Below are 24,968 nucleotides of genomic sequence, written 5' to 3'. Positions count from 1 at the left end.
AATTGTGCTGCAGGGTTTGATATCCATTTATTGCTGTTTATAGTGGAGGGGTTGTTAACCTTGGTGCCTTAATTTAAGCAAAATAATGTACTTGGACCTCAAGGGCAAGGCTTTCACGCCCTACCATAGGCCCCAGCCCGAAGGATAAGAATCCCTACTGAAGAGTATGCAGTGCTGACAGTTTTCAGTGTTCTGAGATGGATGCAGGCCTGCAGAAGATGCTTATATTTAGCGCTTTCTGCAGTAAATCAGTGAATACTGTCAGTGTGTATTTAGAATGTGCTGAGTGTTGCTGCTGTGTACTACTGCTGTTTACAGTTAGTACTTCTTCTGACGCTTTTTCTGTTCAGTGCAGGTGTGTATTGTCTCATTAATCTGTGCTGCCGTTTGTCGCAGTCTCTTCCCCTCCGCAGTACTGCCCCATTTACACTGAACTGCAGTACCCAAATGTTTTACACAGTACAGCAAGATCTGATTGTTTTACGAGCTGCAGCAGTACTTTACTGTTTTACACATTACTGCAGTATATAGTTTCTGAATGTGTATCACAGTACTGTAGTCCTTTCCTGTCTCACACAGTACTGTGTTTTTTACACATGAGTTGGGTCTCTTGTCCCGCATAAGCCTACAGTAAAAGAAACAGTATTGGTCTGATGTTAAAATTAAAAAAAAAAAAAAAAGTTTTTGTTCCTGTCTTCCTACAGGTGTCACTCCTCCACTTCTTGCCGCTCTCCGCCCTCTTCATGTATATCTCCGCCCACCTCTTGTGTTTCCCCACCCACTTCATGTATGTCCCCGCCCACGTCCTGCATAACCCCACCTTCTTTCCCCGGGTCTTCATCCAGTCTTCCTCCGAACAGCTCCTTCCATCAGTTCTGCTGCGCGTCCAGACTCCTGCACCTGCCGCCCCCGCCAAGCAAGCACTCCAGGTATAGTCCAACTTAACCTGACACAAATCTGCATTCTCTAAACCAGTGTCTCCCTAAATCCCTGCTTGTGTTTTCAGGGAGGAAGACGATGATGATGTCACTCATCAGTTCTGTTGCCCCGCCTCCGAGTGCAGTAGCCCTTCCTCCAGGTAACCACGGTAACAAGAATACAAAGACACCAGGGGCCGAGACCAGAGGACGCAAGGACCGGGGCTGAATCTAATTTTTTGTTCGGGTCCGAGTGCAACCTGGATTCAAAAAGATATAAAACTGTTTACACTGGGCAGAACTGGAATGGATGCGACTCCGAGCTGGATCTTGCCCGAACAGGTCTAAACAGACTTTCTAAGAACTCTGTTTAAAGCATGAAGCCTCTCTACATCAGCCATCAAAAACGTTCCAGGAGCGACACTGGACAGAACATCCCCCATCGCACAACAGACAAAGGAGAAGGGGGCATGGGAATGAACAGAGAGGTGGGGTGTTTAAAGTCTGTTTCTGTCCTAGATTTACTCTCGCATCAAAGCACTTTTTCTCCCAAAAAGCAGGACCACATGGAATAAAAACAGATCTAAACCAAACTAAACAAAACAAAGCCAAGTCAGGAGTAGATCAGGACTATACCATGCCTGATCAAGGAATTAACATGGCCTAAACCAGGTCTGAGTCGAGCCTAAACGTGGAGTAAAGATAATAGAAGTTGGGGGTACATCCAGCACAGAATACAGACCTTTTAAACAATTACAATTTGTGCCCTCACACAAACTGGAAAGACTCGCTGTGTTTAGGATTCACAGGCAGTTGAGATTGAAGCGGCATTCTTCATTTCATTTCTAGTGTAAATATTATCTTGTGTAAAATGGAGGAACTGTATCAGAGACATAAAGATGATAATGCTCTATATTCTGCAGATCAATAAAGTCTATCTGAACCAGAACCGATCTCTGACTTGCTTGCAACTTTCCTGTGAATGAAATCTGAGCCATGTTTTTTGGGAAAAAGCGGCTGCAGTTCTCCAGGAGTCCGGCAGAGGGACCTCATGGGATCCGCCGGGGTTGCTGTTGCTGGGAGACAGTTTCCATGGAGACGGAGACGGTTGCTGTGGAGACGAGCAGCAGGAGGAAGAGGAGGAGGAGGCGATGCAGTCCCACTCACTGCTGCTGTTCACAACAGTGCAAGGATTATACATGCATGCCCACTATCCTTTTGGTACTACAGTACAGGTACATTACTGCGCACTGAGTTGTACTTTTCTTTTAAAATGTCAAGGGTTGGAAAGAGTTGGGCTCACGGGCTGTGCTGTAACAGAAATCAACTTTTAGGGTGAAGGACTTTTGTGAAAGTTGAGAAAGCCTGAATATTGAGGCCATGTAAGAATCCAAGTGTAAAATATGGCGCCTGTGAGTCATTAGCTCAGAATCAGGAAAGACCTCCGCTAGAATCGCCTCCTCCTCGACTCAGAGCCGTGGTCCAGCCCTGCCTCGCACCATTGGCCGACTGCATTGGGCCTGCATCACACATACTATCACAAGACAGGCAGAACCGTCAGAATCGGGCCAAAACAACAGAACCACCCGCCAATCCCAGACAGGCACGTGACACACCGCCGGAAGTCCGCACCTGCCTCCAGCTCTGCGTCAGAAGGAAAGAGGAGCGAGGAAAGGAGACAGAGAAGGACACTATCACGGAGGAGAGAGAAGAAGGCAGGTCGGGGGAGGCGTGACGTCAGCGGACCAGCACACTCCGCGAGCGCGCCATCTGCCTCAGAACCTGCGCCCATGGACCAGAACCGGACCGCAGCTCCCGTGGCCTGAACCCGCTCTCCCGTGATTCCGAGGTCGTTTTCCCGGAGTCATGTGGTGCATCAACTGCGCGTCCGATAAAACACCAGCGCTCAATAACAAGCTTCTATTCAGGTAAGATCCGAACACAACACCGGCTCAAAATGTCATTTTAACCCAATCTGACACGGACCCGAGCCCGCTCGGTCTCTGGGACCAGCCGCGGACCTGCACCAGCTGCTGTCAGTGCCGCTAAACCCTGCCAAATCTGGTTCGAACGACTCGATCAATCTGCGCTCTCAGCCGCATTGCCGCGACACTCTTGTGTATCATTCTGCTTTCTGGTTCTGTTCAGGTGCGTGTCATCTTAATCCTAGTACTGTTCAATACTGGGTTTGGCGCGGGTTTAGTCCTGGTTTAGTTCTGGATTCGGTGCTGATTTTACTCCAGTGATGTGCCGCTGTTATGTGCCGCGCATTGCCGCCTCCTGCCGCGCGGTGTGGTTTGTGACTGCGACATGGGCCCATGCCCAGGTCCGGACACACTTTAAATGAAAAAGAGCACTTTGGTTCATTAGAGTTACGTGATAGTGATTCTTAAATAGTCCTGCTTCACAGGGGTTTCAGGAAAAGGGGTTCAAATGTAGACCAGGACAGGTTCAGATAGCCTATAGAACTGTTTAAGATAGTTTTGCCAAAGTGATCCAAGTTTTGGCTGAAATTTGTCATTGTCTAAATTAATAAATGTCATTAGTTCTACTTGACTACTATTATTATCTGTACACTACTTGTTTATTACATTTGTGAGGCTACTGCTACAAATAACTTTAATGTGAGCCACTCTGCCCCTCACTGAGGTGAAGTGATTGTTTGTATATTATTTGCCCCATGCAACCAGTGCCTCCATCCAGGCAATCAGGACCAGGGGTCCATCTCCAAATAGTGATAGGATTTTGGTTAGGAGTACCACGATGGGATTGCAGCCTATATGGGTGGGAAAAAGTGTCTATAGCCAAAGGAAGCACACGCAAATACACTAAAAAAACATTCAAACTACATTAAATTTACCCTGTCCATGAATCACACAGGCCCTGCTCGTGATGAGTAAGAACGGCTAGCCTTATGCTCACACTGATGTGTGCGGTTATGTGTGTTTCATATGTTGAATATAATGTCTAATGTAGAATAGCTATTTCCGCTTTCACATTATAGACTCGAGGGACTACAAAGGGTCTAAATAGTATTTCACTATACCACAAAAACTCTGTTCTGGACTATGTTTTACATAATGTTGTTTTGATAACAATTTTAGACCTGTTTTGGGGGCGTTTTGGAGGACTTCAAGTTTATTCATGGAATGCCCCTTGAGATGTGCCATCTCGTGTTCGAGGGGGATTTTTCTAACCATTGACATTTCAATCTCAATTAAAGCCAGGTTTAGGGTTATTTCCGTTTGTTTTTAGATTTATTGAAGAAATCACAAGCAGATTTGTTTGTTTTGTATGTCTAACTCTTTTGTATCTCAAAGATGTTATCGGTTACAAAAACAAACATACCTGAGGATAAGAATCACTAGAGTATGCAGTACTCCATACCTACTCCATTTCTGAAACGGTATCGCACACACTCCGGTTATTGATTTCAAAGACGCCTGTGTTAAATTATTGGTGTTTCATCTCAAGCCTACTTCAGATCATTATTCCTTTGACTGCAGTGCATAGTGTGACATCCACATCTGTGAGCTGTTGTTAAATCTGTTACTCAACATCTGCATGGCCGTTGGCATCGCCTTGATGGATCAATAAGTTCACATTTATAACATTAAAACTACGTTAAACTTGTTCTGAACGGTGGAAAGTTTAGAGATTTACTGCCTTGACCAATTCTCATTCCTCTAATCTTGCACAATGACATTTTAGAGACATTGATCAACACTATTTAACAACGACTGCAAAGAAAGTATTTTGAGTCTAACATTTCCGTAGAAAGAGTAAAAATGATAATAATATCAATATATGCATCATTTAATTAAAATGAAAAATACATGGGTACTCGCTTCCCATTTTAAATGGGAGGCTCCTTAAGGGACTTACTTTGAAAACACTTCACCACAGTGAATGAAAAGGTCTGGTTGTTTGTATTTTGCAGTGATGTGAAGTGGTAAACTGATGTATTTTCTGTGAAGAGGCTCTCGACTGTGGACCCAGTTTCAACCAGTTCAGAGAGAAACATATGAACTACAGCCTCAGGGCTCAGGCCCCCAAACACACACTCCCCTCCAGCCTCAGAGAGTTGTCAGTTTACGCACAGAATCCTCCATACAAGTGCACAGTACACAGGTTTGTAGTTCATCCATGTACAACCCTTTACATGCAGTGTGTTATATATAGTTTTATTTCAATATTTATGTATCCACTCAAAACCAGGCTCACTTGTGCGGCATGTTGCTATATGTGCACTCTTTTCAGTTGGGGCCACTAATATATCTTCTGTATATCTGTTATATCACTTTTTATTTACAGTCAGCCTGCTATTGTGTAGCCACCGCTGCCTTTGAGTTTGGTTTCCAGAAATCTACGTACATTTACTGCCCCCATGAATCACCCAGTCTCAGTCTCAACGCATTTTATTTACTATATGGTGTAAAGTGTTTTGCACAAGGATACAACAACAGTTTGCACTTCTGGTTTGTGGGTATCCTCCCACCATGCCTATGCAGTCAATCATCAGTGTAAAATACATTAAAAATAGATATTACTGATGTGTTTTCAGTCCAGACCAGGCCCACTGCACGGAAGCCACCATGATGCCCTTTGACCCATCCTCTTTCTCCACCCCCTTCCATCGCCATGGCAATAGTCCCCTGCCCCTTCGCCATAACAACAGCCCTCTGCCCCACCCATGCGACCCATGTGACCCTTACTGTTCCGCACACAGACTCACTCAGGTAACTACCACAGAACACTTTTCAATACTACAGTCTTTCTACAAACTGAAACATTCCCTTTTAAAAATGACTCCCAGGGCTCTGTGTCCCCTATCTCCCCTGTGTCCCCTTCTACTCCTGGACTTACCTGGGCTCAGAGGAGACTGCAATCCGCCAGTGTGGCCCTCAGACACCAGGACGAGGACTATGAGCTGTCCACAGATCTGCAGGACAAGACGGTTAGTACTGAGCAGTATATGAAGGATACTGGACTCACAAACACATTACACTAACATATGTTTTTGTTTTTTTGAAGTGGACCTATCATGCAAAATGTAGGCTTAAAAAACATTCTTTTGACTATCTCAGCATCGATGAACAGTATTGTGATTTATAATTTGAAACCATTTCTATGCAAGGATAAGAATCATGAAACACAGGGGCCAGGGAGTTTGCTTTATATAACGCAATATAACCCGGGAAGTTCAAATTGGAGTGCTACAGTAGAACAGGCTTACTCAAAGCTGTGTGAATGAAGTGAAATACTACTGCAGGTATGTTTTGGATGAGCAAACAACATTATTACATGGTTAAAACGCCTTCTTTAAGGTAGGGCCATAATCTGTAGTGATGGGGCTCATTCTTATATCTAAAAGGCCCCAGCTGATACATAAAACCCTCCTTTAGTGCAATGTTACTCCATCCAAGTCTAACACTGATGTACACTTGTGTAGGTGGAAATGCTGGAGAGGAAATATGGCGGGCAGTTTGTGACTCGCAGAGCAGCAAGGACCATTCAAACAGCCTTCAGACAATATCGAATGAGAAAAAACTTCCAGAGACTGCGAAGTTCTGCTTCTGAGAGCCGTATGACCCGCCGCATTATACTGACCAACATGAGATCCCAGGTACAACCAGGTTATGAGTAAGAGACACAAGCAAACTAAATAGACTGGATGTGACAGGACCAATGGGGTGACTGGTTGTGTTTCTGTTTGTCAACAGTACTCGTTTGAAGAGCGACTGCCTCAAGGTCAAGGCTCAGCAAGTCAACAAGAGTCAGAGGTCTGCACAGATCTAGAGGACTCTTTCTCCAAAGCGGTACAGTATTCACAACTGTCTCCCCACATGTCAATCATCATTAAGCACTGCATGCATATATGCATATATATATATTTAAGCCTTACTAACTTTACCTTAAACATGGACAATTGTTCTCTCTAAAGGTGGCGTCTTTGGCAGACTCCATGGACGAGTCCCTGGCCTGTCAGTCTCAGTCTGGTCTGGACTCGCAGGACCCTCCTGAGGACAGCGCGGAGGAGACGCCAGAGGACAGCCCTGAAGAGGACAGTCCAGACGAGGACAGCCCAGACCCAGAGCAGTACCAGGGCTACCGGCACTCTCTAGGCCCTGGGTCCAGCTCTGACACAGAGTTCTGGTCTGGAGACAGAGAGAGCTCCAGAAGCGGATCCAGACGTGGCTCTAGGGGTGGCACTACACCAGGACACTTGCCAGTTCTTACTATAGAGCCCCCCAGTGACAGCTCCGTGGACATGAGTGACCGGTCAGTACTGCCTCCTTCTGGCTCCATTGCTGTCACACCATGTCCCATCACTGCCCCTCCCAACTAATGAGTATGTCTGTTGTTGCAGTTCTGAGCGTGGATCTATCGGGCGCTTGGTCTATGAGCAGGACTCGTCAGTGGATCGCGGGGCAGAGGGGGAAGTCCGAAGTGAAACTGGGGGAGAAACAGCTGGAGAAGAGGAGGAGGAGGAGGAGGAGGAGGACAGCCCTGAGGAAGAGGAAGAGACCCGTGATGAAGGAGACTCTACTGAAACAGAGTCTCTGCAAGGAACCATTAAACATAAACCCAACCATAACCAGGCTCAGGGACAAACAAGGGTCCAAGCGCCGCTACCCATACCCTCAGCCCGCACCCTGCCACCACACCCCGCAACCCACCCACAAATTCACCCCCCTCTCCATGCCCACCCACAGCACCCTCTCCTGCCACACTTGCAACAGAGCACCGCTTACGCACAGCTTCATCATCAACACCAGCCATATGTCCAACATTATCTCCACAATCAAGGGTACAACCAAAACCAGGTCTACAGCCAGATCCATGGATTCCACCCTCAGACTCATGCCCATCCCCAACTCCTGGCGCACACCTGCCAACAGAGCTGCCCCCAAAACCTGCCACAGATGACTGCCACGTTTCCCGAGCACACATGTCTCCAGCAAAAACCGCACTTTCCCCAAAACATGCCTCAGCAGAGACCCATTCTGCCACCTCACCCTTTGCACAACCACCCCCCAATGCACAACCACCCTCCGATGCATAACCACCCCCCAATGCACAACCATCCTCAGAACTACCCTCAGGTTCACCCCCAGACTCACACTATGAACCAGGTTCACTTTGCGCCACACCAGGTACACAGCTTCCCTCAGAGTGACCCCCACTTCCACCAGCTGCCCCCTCAGCTGCCTCCGTTGCCGCATTTGCCCCACCTGCCGCCCCAGTACTGCCCTGAGCCGCCGCCCTCGCCTCACCCACTGCTGTCGTCAGATGGGGACAACGACAGCGTCCAATCAGCGACCACTAACTCCAATGACGAGACAACTACAGCCAATCACAGCTCGGGCTCATCCTCCCGCGACAGCCAGCAAATGGGAGCGGTTGCCTGTCTGGGGGGCGGGGCCTCGGGAAAACTGACCTATCAGAGGGAGAACAGAAACAACTGGGACTCCCCTGCATTTAACAACGACGTGGTTCAGAGACGACAGTATCGCATAGGACTCAACCTCTTCAACAAGTGAGTACTTACTCAAAGGTTCCTCAAAGTTCCCCTGTCGTGTGGTTTAGTTTTTTTTAAACTAGGCAAAATTAAGATCTGTTCAATAGTATAGTGACCGTTGTGATTACTACTTTCTTATTTTGATATGAATATCGTATCCTTTACTTGGATGGGAATTACTGCTCAAAGCCCTCTCTGACCAATACCTTGCGCACCTCCTCCTCCCTCAGCTTCTGACGATGATGTGTCTCCTTCATGCACAGGAAGCCAGAGAAGGGTGTGCAGTACCTGATTGAGCGTGGGTTTGTGACAGACTCTCCCCTGGGCATCGCTCGCTTCATCCTTGAACGGAAAGGGCTGAGCCGGCAGATGATTGGAGAGTTTTTAGGCAACAGGATGCAGTTCAACAAGGATGTGTTAGAGTGAGTACAAACTACACTTCAATACCAGGGTTCGATCAGTCCTTTGCCAAGATACACTCTGCTACACAGAGAACATACAGTAGTTTTCGTACATACTTAAAGTTTCCTGATCTTTTCTTGCTTTCCGTGCAGGTGCGTGCTGGAGGAGATGGACTTCTCTGGGATGGATGTGGATGAGGCTCTGAGGAAGTTCCAGGCTCAGATTAAAGTTCAGGGAGAAGCTCAGAGAGTGGAACGTCTAGTGGAGGCTTTTAGGTACTGCTCAGCTACATATTCTATTTAACAAGCTACGTATTCTACTGAACAAGTGATGCTGATTCTACCACTTCTACTGTTACTTCTACTATTGCATTATTCATTGTTGGTCCAAGTTAAGTGGAATTCACTTGGATTATTAAAAATACTTCTGTTTGCCCTTGCAGTCAGAGGTACTGTATGTGCAACCCGGTTCTCATCCGACAATTCCAGAACCCAGACACAATCTTCATTCTGTCCTTTGCTATAATTTTACTGAACACGGACCTGTACAGCCCAAGTGTGAAACCAGAGAGGAAGATGAAACTGGAGGATTTTGTCAAGAACCTTCGAGGTAAGGACCACATGGTGCTAACCAAACCTAAGACTTTCTTGTGATGAGGACCATTTATATCACCTCCAAATATATAATAAGTGAGAGCTTAGTGTTAAACCAAGAGGATGATGTCATCAACCACCTATACAGCTGCACAGTTGTCCATGATAAAGATGAGTGGGACGTTCTGTGGATGTGATGACACATTTGGTGCAGTCTAGTGCGGTTGAGAGATGTTATTAGAATACAGACGGTGCTGATGTCCCTCTCTCAAATGTGGACAGGTAGTTTTCCTGTGTATTTTTGAATATCCAAAATATTACCTGATCTATACTATCTATACTACGATATTACTGTTATCCATTCGTGCCATCAAATCTGTGGATTAGATACTTTTTAATAAAAGTTTACCAGCCCTCACGAGGTTGGGATGTCACCCAAAGCAGCAGAATTGTAAGTGCAACAACATATAGCCTACTGAGAAAGTTTAATTGTACTTTTCGTGCAGCCGATAGTCTTATGTTTAAGGCTGCTGCAAATATGCCAGAAAAGTTCACTGTGGGTTCAAGTCCTGGCTACAACAATTTGCTAAATGTCTCTCTCTGCTCTTCACCTCTTTTCACTATGTGGTGTCCTATTAAAAATGTTTTTATTATTTTTCAGGTGTAGATAATGGGAGCGACATCCCAAGAGATTTGCTCGTGGCAATTTTTGGTCGGATTCAGAAATGGGAGCTGAGGACCAATGACGATCATGTGACTCAGGTCCAGGCTCTGGAGCGGATGGTGGTTGGCAAGAAACCGGTTTGTAACTTTGTGTTAGCTCTGCTGTTCTGTTGGACAGTTTGCCTCATTCTCATACGAGCGATCGCTGCTATTGTTTACTTCTGCAATTTTCGCCGGATGTTTTGGTGAATGGTAGGCAACAGCTGATGCATACAGGCCTCTATCTCGGTTTTATAAAATGATAGATCTGTTACAGCGCAAGAGAAGCAATGCCCTGTTTATTGACATTGTTTTTGCTGATCATAGGATTTTAATAAAATGTTTATCAAATATGATAATGTAAAATGCCTACCACGGCCAACGGATGTGACGACATCGCGATCGCTCGTATTGATACTATTGAGGTTGAGAACATGTACACACATCACATTCAAGTTATGAAGTTATACCACATATTTTTATTCTAGAGCTTCTGTGATTCTGTGAGCGGAAACCATAGAGTTTCTACCACTGCAACTACATCTCATTACTTAACTTTTTTTTAGACTGCCCTCTACTGGTTATTTAAAATATTACTGAATAGAGCAAAAGACAAAACTGACACCCCACCGCCCCCTCCCACTTGCCTAACTTAGAAGGTTAAGCAATTGCATGATAGGTAGCTTTGTTTCTAGTCTAGCAAGTTTATTTGTAGAGCACAATTCATACACAAGGCAATTCAGAGTGCCTCACAGTTACATCAAATTACAAGAAAGCAGATCAAATCAATCCATAAAACAACAAGATACAATTGTATGTATGACAGTAAAAGCAATGAATGCAGATAAAATACTTTCAGTGTGATGCTCCAGATTTTAGCTGCATGAAACTGAAACGCAGCCTCACCGTGTTTATTATTGACTCTGGGAACTACCAGGAGACCTTAAACCATGATAAGACTTATACACAAGCAGAGCTGTTTTAAATTCTATTCTCTTAGCAAGCCAGTGCAGAGACCTGAGCACTGGACTAATGAAGTCGTATTTCCTGGTTCTTGTCAGGACTCGAGCAGCAGCGTTCTGGATGTACTGCAGCTGTCTGACAGTGAGCAGGCCGTTACAGTAGTCTAACCTGCTGGAGACAAATGCATGGATAAGTCTAGTTTAGACCTCTGATCTTGGCAATATTTTTCAGATGGTAAAAAGCTGCTGATGTTAATGCTTTGATGTGGCTGTTTAAATTCAAGTCAAGGTCAAGGTCAAATTTATTTATAAAGCACATTTACAACAACCATCGCTGCCCAAAGTGCTGTACACAGGCAATACAAAGTTTCAACAAAGTTAAAATACATTACATAACAAACAATAGCAATAACAATAACCACCAAAGAAAATCCGGCTCAGCTTGTGTTGAAGGCCAGTGCAAACAGATGGGTCTTCAAAAGAGATTTAAAAACATTCAAAGACTGTCTGAGTCCATGATTACAGGTTATTTCTAACCTGATTTTTTGGCTTCAGAGAGAGAGACTCAAGGTGACTGATAACACATTCTCTTTGTGTCTGTGGCCCAAAAACAATGATCTCAGTTTTGTATGAGTTTAGTTGGAGAAAGTTGTTGTTGCATCCACAAACTGATCTGTTCGATGCAGTGACACAGTGTATACAGGCTCATGTTCACCAGCCGTCAGGGACACGTAGATCTGAGTGTCACCTGGAAGCATGTAAAGGTTGAGGGGTCCTAGGATTGACTCCTGGGGGACTCCACTGTTGTCTGTATATTTCTGTCAAGATGCTTGTTTCAGCTGTCCATCGCTGTTTACATTACATGTTTTTGAATATTGTCAGGTGTTGTCACTCCCTCATCGGAGGCTGGTGTGCTGCTGCCAGCTCTATGAGGTCCCAGACCCAAATCGAGGGCAGAAGTCTGGTGTTCACCAACGGGAAGTTTTTCTCTTCAATGACCTGCTGATGGTAAGCTTTAACCATAAACACTAGTTAAGGTGAAGATTTAAAGGGAGGGAAGAGAGAGGGTTCAGCTCTTTCTATTTTGCGAAGGAAATTGAAATGCTTGTGTCCTTTTTTGGCCAGTGATAAAGTGTTTATCGACCAGAATTGATCAGCTGTGACATGCACACAGCCTGGAGCTGGGAGCAAGTCACCCTCTCCTCAGCAGCACTGTTCATAGTCTTCAGAGTATTCTGAATGTGCGCTCTGCTAAAGTGGCCACATGGTCAGGCTGCTCACCTCATTCCTGTAATTTATCACATCTCTGTTACTGATGAGAGACCCACCACTGTGATGATTCTCTGTGATGATTCTGGAACTTTTGCTTTTGAATTTCTTACTTCCTTTGGTGTCCCAGTAAGAAAGTATAGCAGCATAGTAGCATATTGGCACAGCTCAGCCCTGGGAGACCAGATTTGTACATAAGCTGCTACAGAATGATGGTGTACTGAACTAAAATCTAAGAAAACTTCGTTTGACTTGTTAGTTGGTCGACTCTCATATTGTCTTGCTCTGATGTGCTTTTTGTAGGTAACAAAGATATTTCAGAAGAAAAAGAACTCCGTGACATACAGTTTCAGACAGTCGTTCCCATTAATCGACCTCCAAGTGCAAACCTTCCACAACAACTGTAAGTGCTATCTCAAACACCTAATCCTAAATATCAACACACCTGCATACAGAAATGTCACAATCAAATGCAATTGTAGTAGTCAGTCACTGATAATTGTAGATTTAGAAGCAAAAATACATTTTTACATTAAGCATTTCACATCACATTTTGTCATATAGTTATAGTTTGACAATCTTTTTATTTACATATTTCAGTCTACCCTCATGGGATCCGACTCACATCTCAGACGCTGGGCTCAGAGAAAAAAGTCCTGATGGTTTTTAATGCCCCAAGTCACCAGGACCAGGCTCGCTTCAGTTCTGACCTAAGAGAGAGCATCGCGGAGGTGCAGGACATGGAGAAGTACCGCCTTGAGTGTAAGACTGACCTCATCTATTACCTTTTCCTCAACCCTCATCCCTAACCCTGAGCCTGCTATTTAACCTCCTGATTCCACTGGATGTGTGGCTGCTCTGCTAAAGGGTTTAGTTAGTTAATTAATAAAAAATTACATTTGTGCAAATAAAAACATAGTTTACTGCTTACAGCTTAGATAAACTATAAATAAACAAATCCTATGTCCATACAATTAACAGAAATATTCACGAGACAGACTCAGCAGTCTTCCGCTTTTGTAAGATACGAAGCAAATAAACAACTATGATGGGCTGGTTTCCAGTGGTTTGTTTTAGAATTACTCTATTGCTGAGATTACGGATGAGATTTACTCAATGATTGAGAAAATGAAGTAGACTATATTGACTGCCTTATTAATGTGAACACTCGCCTAAAATTACAACTCTTGTGCTTACTGCAGCGGAGCTGGAAAAGCAGAAAGGACCAATCAGAACTGACCTCGTAAATGGCACAGGACCAATGAGAGGAGAGATGATGAATGGGATCCGTCCCAGTTTAGATGATTCCTACGCCACAGAAGGCCTTAAACGAACAGCACTAAACTCCTCTCTGAGAGACCTGACTGAGACAGGTGGGATATTGCTCAACCATCAGATAAGCCTACAGTAGTTTTGGCAGATAACCTAGGTTTGGTGTTTTTATATGCTTGTTCTTGGCAGTGAGGAGAGTGTGTGTGTTCGTGTGTGGGTGGTGGGGATTGCATATCTAAGAAGTGTGTCCCCCTCTACTGGACATATAGTGAATTACATTGCAGCATTTATGTTCTAATCTACATCTTTCATTTTAAAGTTCTATTTACAGACTAAATATGGTTCTTTACATACTTTTTTATTTATTTTTCTTTTCTTTTTACAAACAATGCTTGTTCTATTCTGTGCTTTAACTCGTTGTCACACGTTGCACTCTGATTGCCTCTTGTATTGACATGCTGCACTTTAACTGGTCACAGGTAAGCGTGGGCGCAGAAACAGTGTGGGTTCACTGGACAGCACCATTGACGTAAGTTTTCATGTACACAAATCCCAGTCAGGTGCTGCTTTGTCTTTGTTGTTTTACAATGTTGTGTGGTTCTTTTAGGGTTCCATTTTGTCGGGGCCACAGTGCAGAGAACAGCGTCCTACTCAGACCGTCCCATTCTCACCTGTTTCTCCAGCAGCTGGTTTCCAGGGTTATCGCTTTGTTGGCAACCCCAAACCCCCAGTTGCTGCACCACATTCTTCGTTTGCAGGACGCCGTGCAAAGATTCCGGTGCCTTTGGTCATGTCACCGCCTGTGACTCCACCCCCTTTAACTCCACCCATATCCTCACCTCCACATTATCCTGCCCCGTCTCCCCCTGTAGCCCCACCCCCTCCCTATCACCTTGTGCACTCGCAGGCTACCGCCAAACGGACAGTGTCCACTCCCCTTTCACCGAGGTCTCCACTGCCGAGCCAATCGCGTGTCCCCAATAGCAGCAGCCAATTGTCCCGCAGCCCTGGGTATAAACTACCTCTGAGCTCCACTCACTCGCATCCTCTGAGCCCTGCCCATTTCCTGTTCAGTGCTCCGTCTGCCCGGTTGGTCCCTCAGCACTATGCTCCTCCCAATCAAGGGACACTGGCCCCACCCCCTCGTTCGCCCCTCCCATCAGGTGCCGCAGCATCAGCATCTATAGCGACGGCAGCCATGGCAACAACGACAACAAAAAACAAACAAAGCCGCATAAGCACCGTGGTTTAAATATGAAAATATGTATAAATAAGATATGAATATCCGAGCAGATACTTGCTGCCCTTTGCAACTAACACACACTGAGTCATGTCAGAGTGAGTGCTGCAGCAGAGGTGAATGGAGAATGTTGAGGGCAAGCTGTCACAGATAAGAGTGCAAACAGCCCACGCACAGTATATCTGTACATAGAACAGAAGTAAGTACTGGAGTTCAAGTGAGGACATCAGGATATCAGTATAAACTGAAACTCCTCTCAACTAAGGGGATTGCTAAAGTCCCTTTAGTTCACTGGGTATTGACGTGAAGTCTTCAAATACAGCTTTATCTGAGAAACATGACTGTTGCAAATGGGGAGGCACCATTCAAACTTTCCAGTGCCAAGTAATGATAAAGTATCTGGGCTTCATACATGTGTTGATACATGATTCCCATCCGATTTCCATGCAGAGAATGAATACATAGACAAGTGCTTGGATAGGGTATTCTAATTTCTTGCATTTGATACTATTTGAAGTGTACTTTTTCCACATTGAGGCACTTTGTTTGAGGTTTGCATAACCAGCTGCATTTAGCGCTATATATACATATATAGACACTTTTGTGTTCAGCGTTCGTATACACAAAAGTGTCTGTGTCCAGCAACGCTTCACTTTGACGTTGTTTAGTTTAGAAAATGTAAAGCAGACTTTATTTTTGACTATTATACTATTTTGTTTTTAATGGAAAGAAGTGAGCAGGACCACTAAGCAGTGTATAGTTATCTCACAAGAAATCATGTATAGTTTTATATTTTAATCTTCAACACATCTTAATATGTCTATACGATGGAGTACAGGTGGTCCTGACGGTCAAGGTATGAACATTTAAGGCAAATGATTCCTTATCTAATCCACAAGTTCAAATATTTAGGGTGTCACATACAGTGCCATAAACTAGAGCTCAATGAATATCAATGTGATAGTTTGGTCATGTGCTGTGTATTTGGTACTAAGTGGTGTAAAAACAAGGTGAAAACTGCACAGAATGTGCAAGATGGTCCCAAACGGTCTCAAGGGTTTGGTCTTACATTTCAATTCTGGTAAACATCTTCCTTTATGTTTGACATATTATAAATAAAAATGTCTTATTGGATGATATGTATCATCTATTGCACGAGCACATTCGTGGACGCCAAAGGAAGATGTTGTTGTAAGCCTAACTCTAAACTTGTCTCTTAGTAACACCCATGAAACACCCATGCTGACCTGATGATGGACTATTTTTAAGAACCAGTTGTGAACTCTCAACTTAGAACACTGGCTGGCATTTCTTTCTCCATTTCTGAGTCAACCCCTACACACCCTGACTGGTCCATAACCCTCACCCAATCTTGGTGCACCGGCGCCCTTCACTCTCAACAACCACAACCACAGCTTTACTGAGAGGCAGTGATTCCCTTTGGCTCAGACAAATGTACTCTTGAGTTCTTGCTGTAACTCGAGGTGGCAGTGAACGGATCAAAGCCACGTCTGAAACAGACTCTTCTGATGCAAAGACAGATGTATGTTTTGTGTTTGTGTGCAAAGTCAAAGTGTGACTGCGTTGTTTCTATACTCTTGTGAAACAGCGATGAAGGGGGGGGCTCTGAATGAACATTTCAAGCAAACAATGCATTAAGACTTCCTGCTACCACTGATTTTGTCTGGTTTAGATCTAAAATCATCTGATCACACTACTAATTTCAAGTGATTTGAATAAGTCTTGAAAGCACTTTCTCTCATAGGATCACCAATGAATTAATTCTCTGAATGTGACCAGTTCAGGATAAATTATCACACAACATATGTAACCAGCCTTTCGTTCTGAAACGTCTTAAATCTAGAAATTACTTATGATAAAAATGTTATCACATTTTACTAAAATGTAACAATAATGATGTAAGAGGAGGTTAAACAGAGCAATAACAGCTTGGGATATGCCCCCACACACACACATGGCCTAAAGTTGTTTTACCGATGAATGTGTATTTGAAGATGTCACTGTTTCTTTTGAAGCTGCCTTTCGACTCACTCTGGATATGTTTCTATCTGGACCTATCTTCACCAGTCGGAACCGGTCTGAGTGAGTCCAGAACCTGTTGGAAATGGTCTGACTATGACACAGCGCTGTATATTTGCTCTCAATTTCTGTCTCTAATGTAACACTGACAATAACCAGGGGTAAACCAGTCCTAAACCAGGTCTAGATAATGGCCAATTGCAGCACTGACCTCAAGAAATTACCTTGCTCACTCACTACAGAAATACTTGCCAGTTTGCACCTTTCATGCATGTAAATAATAGTATTTGCTTCGACCTGGTCTAGTTCTGGATTGTTCCTGGTTTATAAAACTTAACAATCATAACTGCATCTGCTTCTGTGTCGTGACCACGCTCTGCCTGCGGGGGCAGTGTCGGTTGCATGTTTTTCTGCGCTGTAAATAAGAAAGACAAATAAATCAAAGAACAATTGATGTTTCTCAGTTATTTACATAATGCTCTAGTTTAGTTAAAGTGCGTTTCAAACATGAGAGCTCGGTTTCGGCCTCTCATTGCCGTGGTTTGCAATGTGTGCATATTTGTTTATATATATATATTTTTTTTTTTTAATTGACGAATGTAAGCGCTACGTTGAACTAATAAAACTAGCATTAGAGGGCAGCAAACCAGAACAGGGGAAAAGCATTGAAGTAAATATAAGAACCATGAAGCTTTCTTTTGGGAAGAGCATAGAGGGCTGCCTACGTCATCACTGATCGCCTACACTTGTTAGAGCGACGGAAAGGAATTGTTTACCTAAAAGAGCAGTTTTTTTATTTGTAATTTTATAAAGATGACAAAGCCGCAAATATTTGTTGGGGGACTTGTTATCTGAAAGAGTGGAGGAATAAATCCGGTTGTTTGTGCGAGTAGGGCGCTCTTGTCTGCCCTACGGTTAGATATCGTCATGACAACATTAACGAGACAAGACCTCAATTTTGGAAAAGGTATGGTGTTACCTATAGGAGCGCCACATAACATAAATAGGCTATTTGCGGGTGTGTTTTAGGAGGAAAATGAGAATAAATCTTGTTTGACTTTTACAGTGGTTGCCGATATATTGTGTGAATTCCTGGAGGTTGCAATTCATCTGATCCTTTACGTCAGAGAAGTGTATCCATCGGGGATCTTTCAGAAGAGACGGAAATACAACGTCCCTGTGCAGGTAATGTGCAAATGTTTCGATTTTTAGAATTAGTTTTGTTTAGATCACAAACACAGCAAAGTTTGTGATCTAAACAACGGTTTAAGATAGGGCTGAATGGAAAGGACGCTCCACCTTTGTAGATGTTGTGTTTACTGCAGGTCTTTTCAAATTCCCACTGTAATTTTCTACCCCAGATGTCCTGTCATCCAGACCTAAACCAGTACATTCAAGATACACTATACTGTATAAAGCCTCTTATTGAGAAGGTAAAGATAAACCTATGTTCGATACCTTCCAATAAACTGTGTATGTTGCTAATACTTCTACCATGTTTTTCAGAATGAAGCAGAGAAGGTTGTTGTGGTTATAATGGATAAAGAGCACCATCCAGTGGAAAGATTTGTTTTTGAGATTTCACAACCAACACTGCTCTCCATCAGGTGTGTACATTATGTGACATCAGCATAGTACTGCAGAGTTACGTCTTAAATGGTTTATTTTATTAATTAATTGTTACTTGCAATATGTACTATTTGTTTAGTAACTTCTCATTAAACATGAGTTGTGCAGTTGGTTTTAGCGGGTAATGATCAAGAAGGTCAGGGGTTCGAATCCTCGCTCCTGAAGATGCATGTGTCATTGTGTCCTTGGGCAAGACACTTCCTCTTCCCTCCTTGCCACCAGTGTCTGCATTCCTTGGTGTATGAATGAGAGTGTGAATGGGTGAGCTGTTCTTGCTGTAAAGCGCTTTGGCCCTAATGAAGGTTGAAAAGAATTAAATTAAGTTGAGTCCAGTTAATCTTATGGCCGTTCACCTTCTGATAATTACATCTTTAAAATTTAATAATGTCAAATTTTGATCTATTTGTGAGATATTTTTTTCTCTCATTTGGGCTGACAGAGGATAAGATGAACCTGAGTGAGGTTTTCTTTTATGTGGAAAGGCTCTGTAGTCACGGAGATTTTTTTTTTAACACATTGCTCATGACCAGAGAACAGCAAGCTTGCCCCTTGGGTGAAATAAAGTTGTTTGATTTCTTTATTGTTTGATTAACAATAAACCCGGTCAAAAACCTTTACACTTTGAAAGTTTAACAGCAGAAATACACTTCAGTGTTGAACGACGGGCTCTTATAGAATGCTTACTTCTTCTTCTTTGTGTTGTCACAGCTCAGAGACACTACTGTCCCATGTGGAGCAGCTCCTGAGGGCATTCATCCTGAAGATAAGCGTGTGTGATGCCGTTTTAAACAATAACCCACCAGGTAAAGTGACTCTTGAATAAAAGCATATTAATAATGATAATAATAATATGCATTAGTCCTTAGTTGCTCAAAGTTGATTTACAATTTCACACATTATTGATTCACTCGATAGTCGATGGTGGTAAGTTTCAGCCACAGCTGCACGGGGTAGGCTGATGGAGGCGAGGCTGCCAGCCTGCAGCATCCACAACTATTTACTTACGCATAACTTACCCTGGTTTTCCTGAGTCTCTCAACCTGCTCGTGCAAACCAGGTCCTCCATAACGCTCACACTCTGAAAGGGGGAAAGATGTGGTTTGAATGTTTCTTGTTTTTTGCCCTAAAGAATTAGGGCTGCAACTAATTAACATTTTAGAACAAAACATAAAACAATGTATTTTGATTTGTCATAGATTGCTCCTTCTCTGTGCTGGTTCACACAAGAGAATCAGCTACACGCAACATGGAAAAGGTTCAGGTCATCAAGGTAAGCTCAATGAAATTTTATTATAGCCTATGTTAAGATTCTCTACTAGAGTGTCTTAAAAAGGTTGTGAGGGTGTGAATTCTGATCAGAGTTTCAGCTTCAGCTTTTATCAGTATGAAGCAAAAATAGCATGGACAATGTGTGCAATCGAACATGGTTTATGTTAACATCTTTAGATTTACTCTTGGTGGAAGCACAAACATAAAACCGTGGTCAGAGATGCACATTTTTGCATGTACCTCTTTATAAAGTATTTTTGACTTTCACCAAATATAATGAAACCCTGCATGTCAGACCTTATCTCCAGTAATTTGCCTTTTGAACGTCCTGTCTTGTATAGACCATTCTCAGTCTCTGTCATTTTGGTTGTCAACACAGCTGTTTGTATGCAGTTTGTATGCAGTTTGTATGCAGTTTGTATGCAGGTATTAATGCACTTTAAAATGTCATGGAAAATCCTGGAAATGACCTGGAAAAGAATTTCATGTAACGAGTGGGAACCTCCGTCAACCACTACTCAGTTAATCATAATCATTAATTATTAATCCGTCATCAATCTAAAAATGAGTAATTGTGATTTGTCAGGATTTTCCATGGATTGTTGCTGATGAGCAGGAGGTCCACATGCAGGAGCCGAGACTGATTCCACTGAAGACAATGACTTCCGACATAGTAAAGGTAAGTGTGAGCAGAACGTATATTTCTGAAGCATTGACTTAATATGCTGATATTGTGTTATATTTGGACTTGTATAGATGCAGCTTTATGTAGAAGAGAAGGCCCAGAAGATCTAGATTGATGAACTAAAACAGGAGATTATTGCAGATTATGTGCACTCAGTGCCGCAGCTCGGCCCTACTGGACTGTGCAGAGAACGCACTCTAGGCTGCACAACGTTCATAAACTTTAATCAGGAGCCTCTGGAGGACGTCTGAGAATCTGTTTTAAATTGCATTTGTTACAGTTACAACATGTGGAAGAAAAGTCAACAACTTTGCATATTTCCGCGTTACGATGTTGCGTTTCGTATCATATGCTACATGAGAGCTCTATTTTTTTTCCATTTCCTAATTTAGATCTTTTTCTGTGAAAATGAGGCCAAATTTCATCAAATAAAGAGTAGGCTAATCAGGAACCTGAAAAGCACATAAGCTGATCCCAGTGCCACGATCTGCCTGACTGTTGACTAACCTACATCCCGCTTTGAGTGAGGGTGCACGGGCAGTCGGGCACCTTTTACACGCCGCCTCGAAAAGAACATTGTTGTTGTTTTTTTACATTCCTTATTTTACACCTGTTGTCTAACACACATTCAACATTGATGTGTGTGTTTTTGAAGTCACAGAAGCACTATAGCAATCCATAAAACTACAGTCCTTTCACTAACAAGGTGAGGAAAACATGGTTTAGACCTGGACAATATAAAGTTAAGTGCAATATTTTTAACATAAGAAAACACCGCTGGTAAAACTACAATATATGACATACAAGGCTATTAACTTTTTCCATTTTTTTTTTCATCTCATTGTTTGCAGACTTAACAAAATAAAATAATAATTTAAAGAAAAATGTTGTTATGTTGTGAGTTTATCTACTGTTCTGAGTACTGATGCTCTTTCAAAATACTGTATGATCAATGATTTTGAATTTTAAAGGTAGTTTTATTTCCTACACAGAGCAATAATTATTCCAAAGTGTACTTTTTTTTTCTTTTTTTGAAAACTGGAGAATCTGTTACCTGGGAAGTAACATAGTTGTCCATTGTATAACAACACAGCACAATGTTGTGTGCAATGTACTCTTGATAAATCTTCAGGAGTAGGCAATGAAAAAGGCACCACATCACATACAAACATTTTTCAAAACATATAGCCTACATCAATTACATTTTCTTGAAATTGTTAAATTTAGCTACATTAATCTTGTTTATTACTACAGTACATTGCAAAATCATTATAAATATCAAATTTCAGCTTGGCCATAAGCTCCATAATGAGCATGTTTATCATCATCCATGACCAAAGGCAGGAAACCAACTACTTTTCATAAAGGAGGCCCGGGAGACCTGCAGGGAGGGCTAAATCTGTGCTTTTTGGAACCAGGGCCGTGTTTCAATGATCACACCACATTACTCTCATGCACTTGCAATTAAACACAGTACAACACAATAATATCCACCACATGTTTATGATTCTGGCAGTCCATAGCGTTTATTTACAGAATGTATTTTATTATTTAGTAAATTATTAGTAAATTTATTTTTGCCATCTCAGACTATGTTGACTATTGTCAACACAGCAAAACACAGCAGTCACATTGTTTTCACTTAAATGTTTATTGAGCGATGGAAGATAGAAGTAGAATCTAAATGAGTGGTTTTGGGGGTGGTCCGCCCGCTTCAACTTTGCCACCAGTCATTAGGTACTGGTGATTACTAAATATATATTTCTTAATTAAATAAGCCAATAATTCACTCTAAGCACCACTGTCCACTGCAACAACTCCACAAATAGTTGGACCTGCCATTAATTTAAAGGCTTCAGTTTCCCATGATAGTCATTGTTCTCCTTGATGTTACTTTATTGGAGGGAATGTGGGGCCGAGGACAACTCACTCGCAAATAATGACCACGACAAAGCACATAGGATATAGGCTAGTTATAATAATAATAATAACTAGCAATGCAATGGCTGCGCCATTGCGATTGACTGCGGAAATGCGCGAAGCGAATGCAGAAATTGCATAAACTCTTCAAATTGCATAAAATTGCTTAATTTGCATAATCTAATTTGCATAAACTGGTAAAATGCATAAAATGTCATGTTGCATAAACTGTATAAACTGCATAAAGTGGTAAAATGCATGAATGGGTTAATTTGCATAAATTATGTAAATTGCATAAACTCTTTAAAATTCATAAATCCTAAATGGCATAAACTCTTAAGTTGCATAAACGCTTTAAATGCATAAACTGGTTAAATCCCATAAAGTGGTTACTTTGCATAAATTGTTAATATTGCATAAACTTTTATATTGCATAAACTGATCAAACTGCTGAAATGGCCTCAGTGCTTGATTGGCAGAAGCTGCACAAATGGCTGAAAGGCCTGGAGTCTCCCCATTGGCTAGATTCGCACATACACACTAATGCAAAAATGTCAAACTCTCATATAAAAAAACTGGAAATCTGCAGAAGGCCAATTTTTTCTCAAAACCCACAAGTTGCAGAAGCTGAACATGCACAAAGTGCAGAAATTGCAGAAAATGCAGAAAAAAGTGCAGAAAGGCATGGATTTGCGGCAGCCCCATTATAAGTCAATGGGAAAAATCTCCGACATTTCAGCCGATTGCGGAAAAAACGTAAGTTGCAGAAGTCCCAAAAGTAACAGCACCCTTCTCCTCAACATGCGGAACGTTTTGATGCATAACTTGCATAAATTGCACAAAGCATGAAGGTGCTGAAAGCTCTAGAAAATCGGGAAAAAGATGGAAGAGGAATAATAATAAAGAACATGAAAACCAATAATTGACTGCGGAAGAATTCCGCAGTCAATCAATAATGGCTTCAGGGGCGGAATAGAACTGAAAAACGATCCTGGACTCTGACCAGCCTGGCCCAAATTAGTGTAAATGTGCAGCACTTCCATAAAGATAGATTTTAACCTATTACCACCCGCCTTAACTGGGTGCATTGTCCCCAAATCTAAAAGCTTCTTGACTGGAGAGCAACAGTGTAGCACCTCATTTGAAAGCTAAGACTAACAAAAGTGATTGCAACTTTATGTCACATTGTCGCAGCATTTTTGTCACATTTTTGTTGCTTTTTCATCACTTTTTTCATTGCTTGTTTTTGTCACATTTCTGTCACTATTTTGATGTTTTTCTTTAAAACTTTTAGATTTGAGTAAAGCTTGGTTAAAGGAACAGGCCAGTGTTTTTCCATCCTGAGATACTGGAGCTTAGACGAGTTGATGTGTACCTGTCTGGTCTTTGTATGTGCCCTTAGACATGCAAAAAAGACCAAAGCTGTTGTTTGGAGCGCTTCGACATCCGTGCAGTAATATCTTCACTTTACTGCGCAGACGCCGAAGTGCTCCTAAGGTATTATTACGCCTTACAATATAGTACCCCTTTTTATCCGCTTAGAAAATTGACATGTTTAATTTTGTGTAACTATACTTGGATCATTTGGCCCCATAGAGAGGAGGAGCGGCTAAATGCCTTTTTGTGTGACTGAGCGCATGCACAATGACCAGACTGGTACGCATCAACTCGTCTAAGCTCAGGTAAGAACATATCTCAGTATGGAAAAACGGTGGCCTATTCCTTTAAAGGTGAATTGACCTTGTAGTGACCCAGCGGCTGTATGAGTAGTTATCATGGTGCCTTTACTGTCCATCACAGTGGTCTATAGGATGCTCCAGGATCAATTGTTTCGAAGATTTTCAGTGCCGATGGACCCTCTCATCAGAAAACCTACAAAACCTTCGACCAACGGGATCGAAAGGAAAGGTGCCATGCAGACCATACAGCCAAAGGGTCACTGCAAGGTCAAAAAGGCACAAATATCAACTTTTTTTTTCTTTCCACCCCTGAATGTCTTACAATATAGGCTATTACTTTGCAAGCCTGAAGTAAAAAGCTTCTCAAAGCACTACACTGCTGTCATTATTTGTTATTTTCATACTGGGTGGTGGTGAGTTACTGTAGCCAGAGCAGCCCTGCCTTACGATCAACAAGTATCTGTGAGCATCCTGTTTTTGCTGCTGCGAGTTTTCAATTCGAAAGAATATTCTCCTCCGTTGCCAGCAGAAGCCGATAAGATTCCATCACATCCACGCGTTTTCCGAAAAAAATGGTATTTTAAAAAGCCTGAACAAGCATAATCAACATCAGCATTATGTTTATCAACTCCCAGTAGATGTGCAACTTCTATAGTACTGAATCAGATAAAGCATCAACAAGCAGATATCGCTATGTCATTGGAGTTCTTAGTAAAAAAAGGGAGACTTTATACCTATAGTTTTAAAGTTTTTATCATTCATTATTTATCTACCAAGCTTAGATGTTTCAAGTTGCACGATTGAACCGAAGAAAATTCCTATCGCGAACCTGTTCACTAACAATGGCAATAAAAACAAATGCTGATT

General features: G+C 42.5%; 2 protein-coding genes across 2 annotated transcripts in view; both read left to right on the top strand.

Moving 5' to 3' along the window:
• Positions 1–14,913, top strand: part of LOC306964429 (uncharacterized protein) — an 18,071-nt gene extending 3,158 nt beyond the window's left edge. Inside the window, exons 3-20 of the mRNA XM_079558421.1 lie at positions 705–929; positions 1,007–1,078; positions 5,482–5,656; positions 5,734–5,874; positions 6,370–6,543; positions 6,641–6,736; positions 6,862–7,199; positions 7,288–8,457; positions 8,703–8,861; positions 8,994–9,116; positions 9,284–9,450; positions 10,096–10,235; positions 11,981–12,106; positions 12,671–12,770; positions 12,968–13,129; positions 13,570–13,740; positions 14,119–14,168; positions 14,247–14,913. Coding sequence (XP_079414547.1) covers positions 705–929; positions 1,007–1,078; positions 5,482–5,656; positions 5,734–5,874; positions 6,370–6,543; positions 6,641–6,736; positions 6,862–7,199; positions 7,288–8,457; positions 8,703–8,861; positions 8,994–9,116; positions 9,284–9,450; positions 10,096–10,235; positions 11,981–12,106; positions 12,671–12,770; positions 12,968–13,129; positions 13,570–13,740; positions 14,119–14,168; positions 14,247–14,891 — 4,234 coding nt within the window. The 3' untranslated portion in view covers positions 14,892–14,913. The remainder of the gene's footprint in view (positions 1–704; positions 930–1,006; positions 1,079–5,481; positions 5,657–5,733; positions 5,875–6,369; positions 6,544–6,640; positions 6,737–6,861; positions 7,200–7,287; positions 8,458–8,702; positions 8,862–8,993; positions 9,117–9,283; positions 9,451–10,095; positions 10,236–11,980; positions 12,107–12,670; positions 12,771–12,967; positions 13,130–13,569; positions 13,741–14,118; positions 14,169–14,246) is intronic.
• Positions 14,914–17,648: 2,735 nt separating this feature from the next.
• On the top strand, positions 17,649–20,644 carry mad2l2 (mitotic arrest deficient 2 like 2). Its single transcript, XM_079557659.1, has 8 exons — positions 17,649–17,886; positions 17,986–18,104; positions 18,281–18,352; positions 18,426–18,526; positions 19,257–19,351; positions 19,745–19,818; positions 20,404–20,496; positions 20,574–20,644. Exons 1-8 carry the CDS (start codon positions 17,847–17,849, stop codon positions 20,610–20,612), a joined length of 633 nt encoding a protein of 210 aa, XP_079413785.1. The 5' UTR covers positions 17,649–17,846; the 3' UTR covers positions 20,613–20,644.
• The last annotated feature ends 4,324 nt before the right edge of the window (positions 20,645–24,968 follow it).

Source organism: Gobius niger (assembly GCF_951799975.1).
Source record: "Gobius niger genome assembly, chromosome: 6".
NCBI classification, from domain to species: Eukaryota; Metazoa; Chordata; class Actinopteri; order Gobiiformes; family Gobiidae; genus Gobius; species Gobius niger.
Note: the sequence above shows the minus strand (reverse complement) of the source record. Positions and strands in the feature narration are given on the sequence as shown.